The sequence below is a fragment of the Mustela nigripes genome, chromosome 4 (genome assembly GCF_022355385.1).
Source record: "Mustela nigripes isolate SB6536 chromosome 4, MUSNIG.SB6536, whole genome shotgun sequence".
Classification (NCBI taxonomy): Eukaryota; Metazoa; Chordata; class Mammalia; order Carnivora; family Mustelidae; genus Mustela; species Mustela nigripes.
Window position 1 is genome coordinate 173,130,041 of NC_081560.1, and position 17,572 is coordinate 173,147,612.

At 46.3% G+C, this 17,572-nt stretch overlaps 1 protein-coding gene across 1 annotated transcript in view; it reads left to right on the top strand.

The window, feature by feature from the left end:
• RBM20 (RNA binding motif protein 20) overlaps positions 1–17,572 on the top strand; it is a 188,719-nt gene that overhangs the window by 139,260 nt on the left and 31,887 nt on the right. Inside the window, exons 4-7 of the mRNA XM_059398549.1 lie at positions 1,833–1,927; positions 2,328–2,425; positions 13,049–13,192; positions 16,140–16,271. Coding sequence (XP_059254532.1) covers positions 1,833–1,927; positions 2,328–2,425; positions 13,049–13,192; positions 16,140–16,271 — 469 coding nt within the window. The remainder of the gene's footprint in view (positions 1–1,832; positions 1,928–2,327; positions 2,426–13,048; positions 13,193–16,139; positions 16,272–17,572) is intronic.

Below are 17,572 nucleotides of genomic sequence, written 5' to 3' on the forward strand. Positions count from 1 at the left end.
GGGATGCTCAGGTGACATCAGTATGATGAACGTGGACTGCTGGGGGTGAGGAGCCAGGGAAGGGGGCGGGCCCACATTTGAGCTCCTGGGCTTCTTGGGAGGACTCCATTCTGCGCTGAGAGTGACTGGATTACTGGAGAGCCGAACAGAGGAGCGATGCTCTCTGGCTCCAGCAGGCAGGACCCGGGCTGCTGGGCTGAGAATAGGCAGGGGCGGGTCAAGGACAGAGCAGTACCCAGAGGGCTGGGGCCATCCAGGTGGAGAAGGCGGCATATGGCCGGGGATGTGAACAGCAGAGTGACCTTGAGTCTTTTGAACAAAGTACATTGGAAAGGCTTCCCTTTCTTATTCACAGTAGCCAATGGGTGGAAGCAGCCCAAAAGTCCACCGACAGATGAAGAGATTAACAAAATGAGGTCTGTGCACACGTTGGAATACTTTTCAGCCTTGGAGAAAGGACCTCTGACCCATGTGACAGCATGGCCGAACCCGTGGACATTGTGCTCAGTGAAGGAACCCAGTCATAAAAGGACAAATACTGGATGATTCCCCTTACAAGAGGTAGCTCGAGGAGTCAGGTTCACAGAGACAGAAAGCAGAAAAAGTAGAATGGTGGTTGCCAGGGGCTTAAGGGAGGGAAGTGGGTGTTTGTTTTTAATGGGGGCAGCTTCCATTTTGCAAGACGAAGAGTTCTGGAGATGGGGGGTGGTGATGGTCACACAACAAGGTAAATGTGCTTAATGCCACTGGCCTGTACACTTAGAAATGGTTAGGATGGTAAATTTTGTGTTATGTATATTTTACCATAATTTTTAAAATAATTTTATAAGGGTCTCCGTTTTCTGGCTCCTTCCTTTTTTATTGTGTTAAAATTCCCTTTAGAGTCATCATTTTAATCATTCTATTGTATATTTTTAATTAATTAACTAATTAATTAATTAGATTAGTATGCTCCACGGCCAGCATGGAGCCCAGTGTGTGGCTCGAACTCATGACCCTGAGATCAAGACCTGAGCTGAAATCAAGAGTCGGATGCTTAACTGACTGAGCCACTTAGAAGTTCCCGTTTTAACCATTTTAAAGTGTGCAAATGAGTGGTATTTAGCAGATTCATAAAGTTGTGCAAGTATTGTCATTATGTAGTTCCTGAACATTTTCATCACCCCAAGCCCTATGCCCATGAAGTAGTCATTCCCTTTCTCCCTCCGTTGTAGTCCCTGGCACCACTAACCTGCTTTCTGTCTCTGTGGATTTGCCTCTTCCAGACATTTCATACAAATGGAATCATTTTTTTTTAAAGATTTTATTTATTTATTTGATAGACAGAGATTACAAGTAGTCAGAGAGGCAAGCAGAGAGAGAGGGGGAAGCAGGTTCCCTGCTGAGCAGAGAGCCGTGGGGCTTGATCCCAGGATGCTGGGATCATGACCTGAGCTGAAAGCAGAGGCTTTAACCCACTGAACCACCCAGGAGTCCCTAAATGGAATCATTTAATATATGGCCTTTTATTACTGACTTTTTTCACTTAGCAGAATATTTTCAGGGTTCACCTGTGGTGTAGCCTATATAACCTCTTTATGCCTGAATAATATTCCATTGTAAGTATGTACCACATGTTGTTTATGTGCTCATATTTTGGTCTATATTTGGGTTGTTTTTACCTTTTGGCTATTGTGAATAGTGCCACTATGAACATTTGTGTACAAGTTTTTGTTTGAATGTTGGTTTTCGACTATTTGGGGCCTATGGCTAGGAATGGAATTTCTGGGTCATACAGTAATTCTTCATTTTACTTATTGAGCTCCTGGTTCCCCTTTCCCACCCCTCTCCAGTGCTGGTATCCGGTGTATACTTGGTTCAGCAGAGGGAACGCTGTGTTCCTCTCCCAACAGCACAGCTGTTTATAACCCTGCTGGGAACTCTGAAGGTGAGTAAGGCCCTTCAGGTCAGCAGCGTGAAGCAGAAACTAGCTTCATAAAGACTTAGGATGTCCTGTCTTTAATAACTAGACTTCCCTGCCAATGTGCCCTATCCTTCCCTGCCTCCCATCTGTGTGTGTGTGTGTGTGTGTGTGTGTGTGTGTGTGTGTGTCTGCGTAGCAAAAAGATCCCAAGACACTAAAATGTATTGGCCTACTGTCTAGGCTCTTACAGACATAAGGCTTTGTTGGTTATCAACATGCCCAGGGGTAAAAATTATACCAATCACTAAGCAATATATTAAGAGAATATTTTAATTTTTTTCTTCCGATTTATGTCCTTATAATGACTTCTGAAGGTAAAGTAAATGACTAGGATTTCACACAGTTGGTATAATTTATCATTTAGATTATGCCTCAAATCTTGGATCATCATATACAGCCATTCCAGCAAGGTCATTTGCTCAGGCAAATCCCGCATTTCCTTCGGCTGCCCCTGGGACAAATGTGAGTACAGAAGCATTTTCTCCATTGTCATTGTCATTGTCAAAGCATTTGTATCACCCGGCTCTGCCGGGGTGTAGAGGTTCACAGAGGAGGCTGGCATGAAGCTGGCGCATTGTGTCGTGCAGGAAAACATGTCCCTTGGGCAGAGGCTGACAGCTGTTTAATTCAGCTAGTATTGAAACACATAGATAAAAAAAACTAACATACATCATTAAAATCAAAAGCATGCCTAGACTTTCTCGCGTTCGACATTGGTTTAGTGGGGAAAGAAAAAGGATGGAGCTTTTGTCTATGTGTGTGTTTTTAAGACTTTTTGATATTTTATTCAAGTTGGTTATTTCCTATGAGTGGGTAATTCTGGAAGTTGAACCCGAAAGAGAAACTGTGTTTGAAAGTAAGGACTGTGCAGTCCTGGTATTTGTTGGCCCTTTGAGGAAGTAATTGCTTCTGTGAAGTCCTTTGTTTTGGGGTGTGTTCTCGTTCCTCTCTCTCTACAGCCTGCTCTTCGGTCCCCCAAAGCTTCTTTCCTCCTTTTCCCACTGATGGTGACAGTTTCCTCTCCCTCTTGGTTTTGCTGTTTGCCCACACATGTAGCCTCTCCCCGCTCCTCGCCCCCAGGCTGTCGGGCACCTCCTCTCCTAGAACACACGGAAGGAGGTGGGAGACCCAGAACCAGACCTTCTGTAAAACAGGATGTGTGTGGCTGGACCCTGCCAGAGGCTCGTGTCCGTGTGTCTGTGGCCAGGCCTGTATTTCTTCCACTTTGTGGTGTGAACAGCTGTAGCCCCCTTCTCTCCTCTCCCGCAGCCCCCGAGACCAGCTCCGAGAGCTGTCCCTTGCGCGCTGCCTCGGGGTGTTCATGCAAAGCTTCGGGTGGGCAAGCTGAGAAGTGTCGGTGTTAGGCCCTGGGGGCTGAGTGCATGGGGAGGCCTGCCTGGGCACAGATTTCTATGTGTCTGTGTCTGTGATGTTTTAACGGGAGAAGCGCTCCAAGAGGGAGCTCTGGGCTCACAGTCCATGCACGTTTCGGTGAAAGAGAATTTTGTGGTTTCCCTCTCTGCCCTCTCCATGCTGAGGGCCACGCCGGGTCAGTGCAACTTTGGGTCAGTCCCAGGAGAGCAGAATGGCAGGGTTCAGTGAGGAGACCTGTCCTTTGTCTTTGACCTTGGGTCTGGATGGGGGTAGGGCAGTTCCAGCACCACCGCCATGGCGGGGCTTGTTTCCCACTGTGGATCGCAAAGGCATGTTTGGGTCCACAACCTTGCTCTGAGATCTTAGCACCAGGAGAAAGGGACTGTGCCCAGAATTGGGGAGGCTGGATTAGGTGGCAGATGGGCCAGGTGTCTGGGCAGAGAAAGGGAGCTGGTATCCCCTGAGCCCCTTTATAAAGGGGAAGAGGCTGAGTGGTAGAGGAGAAGCGAAAGCAGGAGGACCCCACCCCACTCTCCAGCACTGATGGGTGTCCCGGAAGCCCTCTTCTGTGGATGTGGAGCCAAGAGACCTAAGGTCGAGCCCTAGTCTGGAGCCCACCAGGTAAGGGGGTCGCCTGCAAGTCATTTTATTGCGCTGAGGCTCTGTTTCCTTAAATGGAAGACATCACCCCACTAATCATGACTTTCCAAAGTAAAAGTGTCATTTTTATCCAGCTTGTGAAATTGATCATTTTGATGATGTCGCAAATCCTGGAACATCCACACCCTCCGAGTGGTCTCCTGGTGGGTGGTCAGAGCCGAGTGGTGGGAGCGAGGCTGCACCGAGACCAGAGCTGTCATGGGGAATCACGCATGACTGGGAAGGACAGTGGTGTGTGAATTGCGCGTGCATAATAAGTGCCAAGGGCTGTGACTGAGCAGCTAGTTCCTTTGAACCCCTTGTGGGGAACCTATCCCGTCCAAGGCCGCGCAGTCACGTGACTGACCCAGGGCTGATGGCTAGCCTGGGGAGAAGCCCCGTGACCTTGAGCAAGTCCCAGTAGCAGCATACCCCCCTCCCGTGCAGATCTGCATGGTAATTCCTGTGGTCGTGTCTGCCCCTTCTGAGGGATGTTGCCAGGCTCCCATGAAAGCATTCTATTTACCTGTGCGGTGGGCACAAGCGATCTGATGATTCGTGTTGATAATGACTTGTGTTGATAATGATTCATGATAATTTGTGTCAATTACTGGAAGCTCTGAGTGCTGCTTCCTCCAAATGGCTGGAGAGGAGCGTTCATCTGGCTTGAGCCTGAGGAGGGGCCGCACAAGGAATGCTTTGCTTTCTGCACTGGCACCCCACAGAAGATGAGGGCCCCAGACATCGATTTGCGGGCTCACAACGCTGACTGTAGCTAACATTCATATAGTGCTTAACAGGTTCTTAGCATTTTCACATGTATTCGCTCATTTAATCCTCCAGACAACCCTGTGAGGTAAGGAAACTGAGGCACAGAGGGACTAAGTGCTTTGCAGAAAGTCACACAGCTGATAAGTGGAAGTGTTGGGATTTGGCCTGGCTCTAGAAGCCTCTCTTGTGGCCACTGAGCCCTGCTGCCCATCCTTGAGGGTCTCTGAGTTCTCTTCCTTGTTATGCTTCTCTCTTTACTGAGCCCTTTCCTCCCCCTCCTCTCGCCCTCCCCCCCCCCACCCACTTACACACCACATGCTGCTTAGGGGGATCTGAAGCTGCCTTGGGGATGGTAAGGACTTCTTGGGCCTCAGCCAGCCATCAGCCATGGAGCAAGGTGAGGAGGCCAGTGGGACTTGGCACCTGAATTCTTTTACGCTCTGACAGTGTCCCCCAAGGTGAGCTGAGATGTTTGGAGGCGTTTCCTACAGATCCAGTGGACGGGGAGGGGCAACACTGGACTGGTCTTATTGTTATGAGTTCAGTGAGGTCTTATTGGTCACATGAGCCTTCCCAAGGACATCTGGGGGACAAGGGCAAAGCCTGCCCCAACCAGTCTCTGTATCATCAGTGCCTGGACGGTCACATTCTTCTGTCAGATTGTGGTCCATCAAATGCAAGTGAGTCTGTCTGGAAAACTGGAAATACACAAATACTGACATTTGAAGAGAAGCCGAGAAATGAAGAGCTGATACATCTACTACGGAAAGAGACTTTGCAAGACTCCTTTAAGCAGCAGGAGTGTCCCTCAGAGAAATGATTGATTCTTAATTCTGCTTATAAACACTGACCTCCAAAGATAAGCAGATACATCAAGGGGCATTACTCTGTTACCAAAAGACACCTGGTGAGGCTTAATGAATGCCCAGTGGGCTCCTTTTGTATATACATTCTCTTATTTTTTTTGCTTACATAATTTATACTTAGGGAAAACTCAAACAGAAAAGAACTATTTCATGAAGACAGGGATATTCCTCCATTATCCCCCGCCTGCCAAGCCCTCACATAGAACCTGTAAAAGCATTGATGCATTTTTCCTCCAGAAATGTTTTCTGGTCCTGTGCCAGGGCTTTTTCAAGCCCATTCCACTTACATACAGCTTTTCAGAAGCGCATTTGGTGGAGTAAAACCAGAAGCAGCCAGAACCCCACCATTGTAATATTGCTGTTACTGGAGGAGCAGAGAGCGATTGCTGTCTCTAAAGCTCCAGGCCTTTAAGCAGGAAAGCAAAGCGACTCAGTGCTCTGGGAATGAATGGGCTTTCAGGAGGTCTCTGCACCACTACAAAATCTAAAAGGGCTGAACAATCCATCTACCACTTGCACCAAGTCCAGGCTGGGCTGAATGGACGCTTGGGTCAGCGGTCAGCTCCGTGGGAGTGTGAGCCTTTCATTTCCGTGTTTATTGCTGACAGAGACGGGACACCGAACTGATGGTGTTCTGGGTTTGCTGGTGTTGGGCGGGGGTGGTGGTGATTTGTGCCCATCCCTCCCACCCCGGGGTCCCAGGAGAGGGGTATTCACTTTCACTTAAGCTTTTGCCATTTGACAGAGGAGAGGCACTTTATCCTTGGCTGCCTGAGTCGTCATAAACAGAGTAATCAGGTTTCTGGAAGGGGCCACTGGGGCCTTCTCGGGCTGTAAATAGTTTCCTTGTGCTTGCCCAAGATGCACTGAGCTTGCTGGCTGTCTCCATGAAATGGCACTGCCATCTTCCCAGCCTCCTTGGAGTTTATGAGGTGCCGGTGCTGCCCATGGGCTCTCCTGGCCCCGGGGGAGGGGGGCAGATGTCTTTCTTGGGCTTTCTTTCTCCCTGGGACCCTGCCCACCAGAAAACTTGTATAAGGAGGGAAACAGAGGCACAGAGAAATACACGTGTTTGTGGAAGGCCAGAGGTTTAAGTTGCTCTTTGGATGGCTGGCAGTTCCAGAACTTCTGTCTGTCCGCTGTGGCCTTCCTGGTCCATGGCACAGATCACCTTGATCTCCTGAGTTATAGAGAGCGTGAAGAGCGGGAGCTGATAAGGCAGAAGATACCTGCCCCTCCCCCGCCCTCCCAGCTCTGTCATTGCTCTGGTGCCCTGGGTGGTGGCCACCTTGTGCATTTTCAAAGCAAGCAAAGAACGAGGAGGGAAACAGGATACTTGAGTGGCTTCTGTTTTCTGGGGTATTTTTCCTTTTCTTTTTACAAATCTTAAATGTTTCTTCTTGTTGCAAAAGTAGGACAAACATGGTATAAAAAAATCCAAAAAGAAACAGAAATACAAAATAGAGAAAGTCCTCCTCTATAGGGAAAACTGACAATAAATGTCTTAGACCATTTAGCTAGTGTACATGTGTATGTTTAATTAGAAAAATTATATATTTTTGCAAACATCAGAAAATGCCACAGAATATCGTGCAGCTTGATTTTTTTCAATACATGGTGTCTAGACATCTTTCCATAGCTAAATGTAAAACCTATCTTATGCTGTAAACGTAAAACCCTATCTTATGCTAGAATGCCATCTCCTGAATGCATTTACCTTGATTCATCAAGTCTGCGAATGACCAATTTTTCAGCAAGACCAGAGTTGGGATCACAAATCAACCACTGTTGAGTTGCCCACATTTAGTGTCTCCTAGCAGCATCACTGTGTAAGATTCCACGACTTCAGGGTTTACAGGGATATTGAAGTTACTTGGCAGGTGAACCATGCAAGACCTCTAAAGTAAATGTACTTTAAGTCAAAGCTAGTATGCTTTATAAAACATATGGAAGTGTCAATAAAGATATCTGTGTCTACCCTCCAAGTTAAGCCAGCCACATCCTTAGCTATGCAACCCGTGCCCATTTGCTATCTGCAAAATATGTTCGAAGTCCACACCATGAGGAATAAATATTTGCCCTGTGTCTGTTCTCATGTGTGTTTAGCCCCAAACCAGAGACTGAGCCACGTGAAATTAGGTCACACCTGAAGGAGATTAGGCTGGAACACAGAAATTGTTTATCGAAGATCCAGTCAACACTTGGTTGCCCTAGGAAGGACTTAGAGACACTGCTGTCATTCAGCAGGCCCATCACTTAAGCCACATTTTTATTGCAACCTTGGAAGTTATTGAGCTGAGTCTTTTCTTTGAACTCATCTATGAAGCCTGTTCCCACCTGCATCAAGGGGCATGGAAAGGTCTCAGAAAGTCCCTACACAATCTGCTTGCTGCTTTCACATTTCCATCTGCTTCTAAAAGCTGTAGTGAGTTCAGAGGTCTGGGACCCTGCCACGTGAACCATTAGAAGCAGCATTTGGTTTTGAGTACGTGACTCCAGCATGTGAATATGGCCAGCCCGGGCCCCTGATTGCACATGGGGACATTCCATGTCTCAGCTGGCTCGCAGGCCGACTGAAGTGTCCCCCAGACTGGGAAAGGATGACTGTCCCTTTAGGTTAGTAGTCAGGACTTTGGTTACAACCCGTGACACCTTAGCTCTCTTGGAAACTTGACTTTGGGCTGACAGTTACAGATGCACCTGTCACATGTGTGCCTTCCAGGCAGAGCCACGGGCAGGACGTCAACACAGTCCATCAACACCTCACATCAAAAATCCAAGTTGGCGAAGTTTAAGCAACTCTCTCTAAACCCATCTACTCTTCTGCCCCAGAGCACATGTATACCTAATACACATCTTTTAAAGTGTAGTTTTTGTAATTTTTACTTTTAATATGATTCAAATGACAGAAAAGTTGCCATAAGGTATATCTTTTACCCAGATTCACTATTCCTTTACATTTTGACCTGTTTATCATTCCCTCCCTCTCTCTCTCTTCCTTCTGCTCATCTGTTTTAATCATAGTGTGGTTGCATTTTCTTCTCATTTGGGAGGGGAGCATCACAGCATATACTTCAACTGTCGGGGGAAGGAAAGAGACTCACATGCTTTAAGGACCCTGCTGGATGCTAGGCATTGCACCAAGGCAATTTACATACTTTGTAGCAGTTTTGTCTGTTTTCCCTGTTTTAGAGATAAGCAAACTCCAGCCTGGAGAAATTCAGAAACTTCCCTGGGATTAGTCACTGGGGAGTAGACACAGATCCAGCTGTGTCTGATGCTCTCACCACCCTAGCACTGGTCCCTGGAGACCTTGAGGCCCAGACGTGGTGTGTGTCTGTCTTCAGAGAGGCGCCAGACCTGCCTCTTTTGTTCGTCTCAACTCTTCAAGGCGCTGCAGACACAGTCACTCAGAGAACCGCAGGGCTCTTCAGCAAGGTGCTCACTGCTTGCAGCTTGTCTTCAGTGCTGTGAAGATGAGAACGCCCCCAACACAGGCATGTCTGCAAGATGAACTCGTCTGTGAACGTGCACCTGCTGGAGCCAGCTGATCACATAGTGGGGGTGGGGAGCACACGGCAAAAACACGGCATTCCCTGGGACGGGGAGTAGGAAAGACACAGGTTTCCTGTTTAGACCAGCACTGTTGGAGAAGGTTATCATTGTCCTAGATCCTCGGATTTAGCTGGGCCAGTCTTCAGGGAGGAGTGGAATTATAGAACTTAGAGCCGCGCAAACACAGATATTTCACATCTGGAAAGGACTCTGGACGTATAGGCTACCTCCCTCGTTCCAGACATTGGGAAACTGAGGCTCAGAGAGGAAAATGAGTTTTTTCCTGTCATGCACCCAACCAGTGGCCAGGCTGGGACTTGGATCCACGCCCCGTCTTCTGCTACATCCGGAAGCCCCATGCTGCTTACAGCCCGACCCCTTCATCATCGACTCCTACCTATCTCGCGAAGCCACAGCCCTGCGTTCCATGTTTGGAAAACTACTGTATCTGCCAAAGAAAGTACTTATATTAGTGAGTAATTAACTAGTTACCCATTTTTATTAATCAAAACCACAAACATATGACTCAGACTTTCTCATCAGCTTAAGATCTAACAGGGTTACCATATTGATAAAGAGACTCAACTCAGGTTTTTTAAGTGTCAAAAATTGGGGTGCCTGGGTGGCTCTGTCGTTAGGCGTCTGCATTCCGCTCAGGTCATGATCCTGGGGTCCTGGGATCGAGCCCCACATTGCAATCCCCGCTCAGCGGGAAGCCTGCTTCTCCCTCTCCCATTCCCCCTGCTTGTGTTCCCTCTCTCACTGTGTCTCTCTCTTTCAAATAAATAAACGAAATCTTTAAAAAAAAAATTTTTTTTTTAATAAATAAATGCCCCAAATCATGACCCTCCCTTGAAATACTATTACCTTCAAAGACCCGTAAGGACACATTAGAGAACCCAGGTTGGGAATTAGCGTACAACATCATGGTGTGTGCTCAAAGGGACTCAGGGTCCGTCTGTGTCCCCAGCAGACAAATTTTACTCTAGCTGCTCACCGGGAGACCTCATTCTTTCTACCTCTTCCCTTCCCACTCCCTCCCTCCCTCCTTTGCTGCCTCATTGTTCCTATCTGCCATAAGGCATAAAGCAAATAATAGCCACGTTTATACAGACAGTCTCAAGAATAGATTAGAACGATTATGCCTATAACTGGACACCTGTTATGAGTCAAATATGATTTTGAACCTAATTGAGTTTAATGAAAAGGTGTTTTAGATCAATGGCAGAAAAGAACATAGACCAACCTATCCTAAATCAAATATTTGCTAAAGAATATAACACATAAAAAGGTTTTTTGTTTTTTTTTTTTTCTTTCCCCTAACCAGATAGGGTTTCTCACTTGGCCCTGAAACCAGACACAAACAAACCATTAACACAGAGATTTGCAAGATTTTTCAGTCCTCAAGATGTTCATTTCATGGGTCACTTTGGAAAATGAGAATTGGAAGTAAACTGGTATGAGTAAAGATGCTGCTAGTGGTCACTGGCAGGCCTCGGCCTCCGCCCGGAGTCAATCTATTGTAGACCCGCCTTCTTGGGAGAAGAAAGTACCCATGAAATGTATTTTTAAAACCTGAGTGTAAACCATAACTGAGACCCAGTGATTTAAGGACCTAACAATGTCCACAGCATGAATTCCTCTTGCACTGTGGTGACTGGCCGCTGAGGAAGTGCTTGCTCTAGGAGGCCTACTCCACTGCGCAGCAGCTCGGGTACAAGCCTTGTGAGCTGCTCTTCCAACCTGGAGGAGACAGTGACAGAGGGGCCGGCCTTCATGCTGGTCACTAGACAACTGGACAGGCAAGGAGCAGGAGTGGCCCAGAACGACCCTGTGGTTCTGTGTGTCTGCCCTGTCATCGGAGCACGAGTTAGCCCAGGCTGACCACAGCAGAGTCACATGGGGCAGAAACATGCTTGTTTGGAGGGGGGCGGGGAGAGCACCCAGCTCAGCCTGCCTGGTGATAAACTCTGAGGACCAGCCACATTACCCTGCCTCGGCCCTCAGCTGGGTCTGTGGTCTTTGTGCGGACCGCTCACCCTAAGGGAGAAGCAAAGGTCCCGCATCTTTGTGGTCATTCTGGAGAAGAGTTCAGCTCTTGTTAGCCAGGCTCAGACTCAAGTCTCATCACTTACGAAGAACTCTGTTTGCACTCAGTGGAGTCGCAGAGATGTTCTGGCAGCTGCCTGGGCCAGACGCTCAATCCCATTCCTTTTGGGGAAAGTGCTTGACCTCTGGACATAGTAGAGGGGGAGGTCTGCAAGGGGCACTTGGGTTTCTCCAATTCAGGACTGAGCCATGAAAGGAAATTCTTACTGACTCTAATTGTCCTCAGCCCAGATGAGACAAATGAGGGTGTTTTGTGATAGAATTACCCAAATATTAGCCCTTGCGAGGGATGAGACCCACATCAAATGTAATTAGATGTTGAAGTTCTCTTTATCATAGAATATGGTGATTATGCAAATGTGGGCTATGCTATCAGACCATGTTTCAGGTCTGGAAAATTGCATCCTTCTCTTCAAAACTGGATTGGCATCTGGTTACTCATTCTCCAACCTCCCAGAGACTCCCAGGCTGATTAAGGTTTGCACAGACCAAACAGACGCACTTCCTCCCTCCCGAAGCTTTGATTATGTCCCCTTCTTGGCTTCCAAACTGTGTTCCTCAGAGGTCCTTGGGGCTGCTGGCTGGTGGTGGTGGCAGGGGGCCCGAGCCCCAGGTTTGCCTAGCCCAGCTCCTCTTATTTGTGGAATATATTGGGCTGGTGAGCAAGCCTGTATTTGCGGAAAGGATTCAAGCCTAACACCGTTGTGAAAGCCACCACCCTAAACCATGCGTTGTTGTCATGGATGTCTATATATAAGGTTCCCACAAATCCTTGCTGTGCTCTTTTTTCTGTGGTCACACAATACGAGGTATATAAGAAAAATCTTAAAAAACCTCTCTCCTCCTACTCCTTTCCAGTTCAGCTCTTTGACGATAACTAGTGTTGACAAGTTGCTGGGTACCCTCCCCTGCCTGCCTTCCTCCGTCTGTGCTGATAGCCTTGAAAAATTTTTCATTATGAAAAATTTCAAATGTGCAGAACAGGACAGACGAGTATAAAATTAACCCCAAGTTCCAACGGCGACCAAAACTTTACACTTGTTTGATGTGTCTCTTTCTCACATATAGATTTTTTTTTTTTTAAACAAAAAAGGCATTGGCCTGGATACCAATTCAGTTACCCTCCTTTTGTTTTGTTTAACAAAAAAAGGCATGTGCTGTCTGGCAGCTTGTTTTGTTGCTGAACTGTCTTTAAAATTATTCCTTATCAGCTCACTTACCTCTGCCTTTTAATGGCTCTGTCATCTTCCATTATCTGCTTGAAACATCATTTACTCAAAAATTCCCCTACTCTCAGACATCCAGGCTGTTTCCAGAATTTTACCCCACCTTATAAATAACTGCAGTGTCCTTGAACATAGATGCTTATATATTGGTGCATTTGTTTCTGTAGGAGAGATTTCCACAAGTGGGATGGCAAGATCCTGGGCTATCTGTACTTCAAGTTTTATTAAATATTGCTCAAGTGTATTCTCAAGGGGTCATAGCCTGTAACCTGCCCCCAGTGACCCAGGGATAAGCCCAGGTGTTCACATCCCTGGCAGTTCTGGATGTGAATTGCTCATTAAAATGTTGGAAATCTTTCCTGTAACAGGGTGGCATAAAATTGATATTTTATACATATCTGGGGATGGTTTCTTTTTCTGCATTAATTTCATATTATCCTTTTGCAATCACTATTGGGGGGAAGGTGGTCATTAGGTACATCTGGAACAGAAGGCCAGAGGGAAATGTATTTGGAAGACTAGCCACAGCTCTCTGTTCCCATCAGTTTGCACAGCGGAAAACGGGTGCCGGCCGCGTGGTGCACATCTGCAACCTCCCGGAAGGAAGCTGCACGGAGAATGATGTCATTAACCTGGGGCTGCCCTTTGGGAAGGTCACTAATTACATCCTCATGAAGTCCACTAATCAGGTAGGTCGGGCACTTTCACACTGGGACATACCAGATAGACCACATATTGGTGGAGGGAACTATATAATTTTTTTTTAAAGGAGCTATTCGTGGGGGATACCTGGGTGGCACAGTTGGTTAAGTGTCTGTCTTCCACTCCAATCATGATCCCAGGGTTCTGGGATCGACTCCCACATTGGGCTCCTTGCTCAGCGGGGAACCTGCTTCTGCCTGCCGCTCCCCCTGCTTGTGCTCTCTCTCCCTCCGACAAACAAATAATATATTTTCTATTTTTTTTAAAGAAGGTATTCTTGGGGCTCCTAGGTGGCTAGGTCAGTTAAGTGGATGTCTTCAGCTCAGGTCATGATTCCAGCATCCCAGGACCAAGCCCCATATGGGGCTCCTTGCTCAGTGGGGAGCCTGCTTTTCTCTCTGCCCCTGCTCTGTTGTCTCTCTCTCTCTCAAATAAATAAATAAAGTCTTAAAAAAAAGAGAGAGAAAGAAGCTATTCTGAAAATAAAAAGGTAATACACAGCTGGCCTCTTGTTGGTATAGCACAGAGGTTTTGTCTGGTGGTGGTGTTTTGCTTACCTTGGTCTCAGCTTACCCTCCTTGTGATAGGCACAGGCCTCTGTGAGTAGCCTGGAGATAAGGAGGTACTTTGGAATGAGAGACTCATTAACATGGAAAAGCTAACTGACCCCCAAAGTAGAAACCCATAAACTTGAATCTTTTCACTGTATTACAAACCCCCTGAGTTAATGCTACAGCCTTACCATCTAAGCTTCTCGTAACTGTAAGCCTGGGTTTGGAGCAAGCCAACAGCTCTCTGTGAACAGATGTCTTCAGAGATCTTTGGTGTTAGTATCTGAGTGGGTGGGAATTGATGGGTGCCTGGTAAGTCTGAAGGACAAAGAACCCTTACCCCGTGGGGGTTGAGTGAGAACTTGACGGTTAATATGGCTGTCTTCGCTTCTGGAGTGAAAGGATGAGTTTATGCAGAGAAATGGCCGGGAATAAGAATATTTTATCTTTAGTGTTAATATATATTTTTACTTTATGAACCAAAGGGGCAGACATAGACATTTTTTTCTTTTTTTAGATTTTATTTATTCATTTATTTAGAGAGAGAGAGAGAAAGAATGTGAGTAAGGGGAGGGGCACAGGATGAGGGGAAGAATTTGAGCGAGCTCCACACTGAGCACAGAGCCTGATGCGGGGCTTGATCCCACCACTTTGAGATCATGACCTGAGCCAAAACTGAGTAGGGCGCTCAACTGGCTGAGCCATCCAGGGGTCCCAGGAAGTTCTTTTCTTAATTAACACATGAACTTTAGAGACTCTGAACCACATCAGATCACTGGTGGTCTTCTTCCATCAAAGTGGGCTTGGACTACTCACTTAGTCCCTTTGCTCCGACTGCTCAGAATTCTATTTTGGATAAATGTACAGAATTCAGCTTGCAACGTTAATGCAGTGCGATTCCCTGAATTAGTATTATTCCCATCTGACAGCTGAGAAGTAGAGGTGCAAAAATGTTTGCATCAAGAAAGAGGCACTTAGAAAGCTGGGTGACAGGATCCGAAATAAAACCCTACAGAATGTTGACTTCTTCATCTCCCACACATCTGCCATAGACTGTGACAGCAGGGAAAAGCATCTCTGACATTCAGAAACAGATGCGAGGGAAGACGAGCTTGGTTAGCCCACTTGGTTCAAAGGAACTGCGAGTGTAGGGACCCACAATGAGGGCTCCCTGGTCACAGACCACTTTCCCTTTTCAACATCAAGGGACCATGTGCTGTCTGTATAGTACAAACCAAAGCAATCTAAGAAATGGTAACAGGACGAATTCACCACAGCTGCTGTTGGGTAAACTGGCGGGTCAGTCAATACAGTCTATTTAGAAACTCTCTGGAGATACTGATTGAATGCAAAAGCCCATTTTTTGTGTGTTTTATTAGAACAGTTCAATAAAGAGGGAATACGCTATAGAGCTGTAACTGAGGGTTTTCTCCTCTCTGTAACTCAGAAAGCCCTGGCTTTCTTTCAAGCCTTGGGAGCCCCTGAGTTGTTTAGTATTTTTCTTTCCCTGCAAAGAAAGTGTGAACTCAGAGACTCATGGCTGTGTCTCTGTCTCCTACCCTCACTGCGACAAAATAGCAAATTTTGCAGGGATCAGCCCAAGGTCACTTGTACCAGACTCCCTCTCCCCACTACGTCCCCTCAGAGAACTGTGGGTTAATGGATTCTCCCATCCCAAGGGAGCTCCTGTGGCATGATGTGGCACAGGGTGGATAGTAATAATTTAAGAATTATTGGTAACCAGGGGGATTAGGAGAGGGGGCCGTCTTATAATGAGCTCTTTGGGTGAAGTTAATAAATAGGTCTCTTTGAACAGATGGGATCAAAGACAGCTTCTTGCCCTGATCGTTTTTCTTTTTATTGAAGTATAAAATAAAATACCTCTTTTTATACCTCTTTTATTGAGGTATAAAATACATACTCTAAAGTGTACTCGTCTTAAGTGTACAACTCTATTAATTTTCTACGTGTGTACACCCATGTAATTACCGCTCAGGTCAGGAGAGGGGACATTTCCAGAGAACCTCAGAAGGTTTCCTTATACCCCACCCAGTCAGAACCCCACCCCTGCCCCAGAGGGAAGCTCAGCTCTAACATCTATCAGCATTGATTCATTTTGCCTATTCTTGAACTTCATAGACATGGAATTATGTCTAGTACTGACTTTTGTTTAAGACCATTCACATCAGCTCAGCTGGTTAAGCATCTGACTCTTGATTTTGGCTCAGGTCATGATCCGCCCCGTGTCCAGCTCTGTTCTGGGTATGGAGCCTGTTCAAGATTCTCTCTCTTCCCTCTCCCTCTGCAGCCCCCACCGCCCCAGCAACAAAAAAAGACCATTCATGTCAGCTTCAGCTTAAGTCCTTCCATTTTTTTTCCCTAGGCCTTTTTAGAGATGGCTTACACAGAAGCTGCCCAGGCCATGGTCCAGTATTACCAAGAAAAATCTGCTGTGATCAACGGTGAGAAGTTGCTCATCCGGATGTCCAAGAGATATAAGGAATTGCAGCTGAAGGTAAAGCATTCTCCCATTGTTTAGTCACTCGGCAGCATCAACTGTGTGTCTCCTTGTGGGGCACTGGCCTAAGTGCTGGCGGGAAGGAAGGGATAGGAAGACATCCAGAGATTACCTACGGCCTTTGGGACTATCACATAGGAAGGCCAACTTGAAAACATGGCAAGAAAAATGCTTATTGAGATAAGTATAAAATGCAAAGGGATGCTGGAGACAGCATGACTAACTACATGCTACTCGAGGAGGGGTCTTGAGGAAAGACTTACAAGGGAAGTCTTTTGAAGGATGAAGGAAGCAGGGGAAGGTGTTTGCATTTCAGACGTGGGAGCTCCAAGCTCTGAATATAATCTCCTCTGAATATAACCTCCTTCTCTGCCCTTACAGAGCTCCAGTAACTTTCTCTTCCTCTCTCACCACCACCCCGCCCTGATGTCTTCTTCTCTCCTCTGGCCTCTATAATTATGTCTTCAGCCCCATAGAAATCCTTCTAAGCAGCCCATGACTGTATTGGCCACAGTCAGGGATGAATTCAGATAATTCCAAACAGGGCTTTTGTTTCTGTTTTAGCTTGTTCTACATTTGTCTCTTCTTTATTATTTTCTTTTTCCTTATTTTATTGTGAGGTATAACATACATTCAGAAAAATGACTAATTATGTATTGTGCAGTTTAAAAAGTAGTAATGGGGGCATGTGGGTGGCTCAGTCATTTAAGCCTCTGACTCCTGATTTCGGCTCAGGTCACAATCTCAAGCCCTCTGTTGGGCTCTGTGCTCAGTGTGGAGTCTGCTTGTCTCTCCCTCGCTGCTTCCTCTGCACCTCAAATAAACAAATAAATAAATAAAAATAAGTAGTAATGGTTGAAATCTCATAAAGCCTATAAAACCACCACCAAAGTCAAGAAATACATCACCCGTGGCACCCAGAAGCCCCTCTGAATCCCTCCACAAGCTCCACCCATCCTCTCCACTCTCCTGACCAAAGATGATCATTTCTTTGCTTTTCCTTAGAGTTCAACAACCCATTTCTGCCTCCCTTACCATTAGCGTTTAGTTTTGCCCAATTTTGAACTTTACATGAATGGAGTCATGCTCTTTGTGTTCTTTCATTCAACTTCTGCCATCCGTGCTGGGTGTATCTGTTGATTCTCACTGTTACATAAATTTCCATTGTATGACTATGTATTTATACGTTCCACTGTGGATGGACATTTGGGCTGTTTCCAGTTTTAGGGTATTAGGGACAAGTCAATGTAAACATTCTTTTTTTTTTTTTTCTTTTATAAACATATAGTGTATTATTA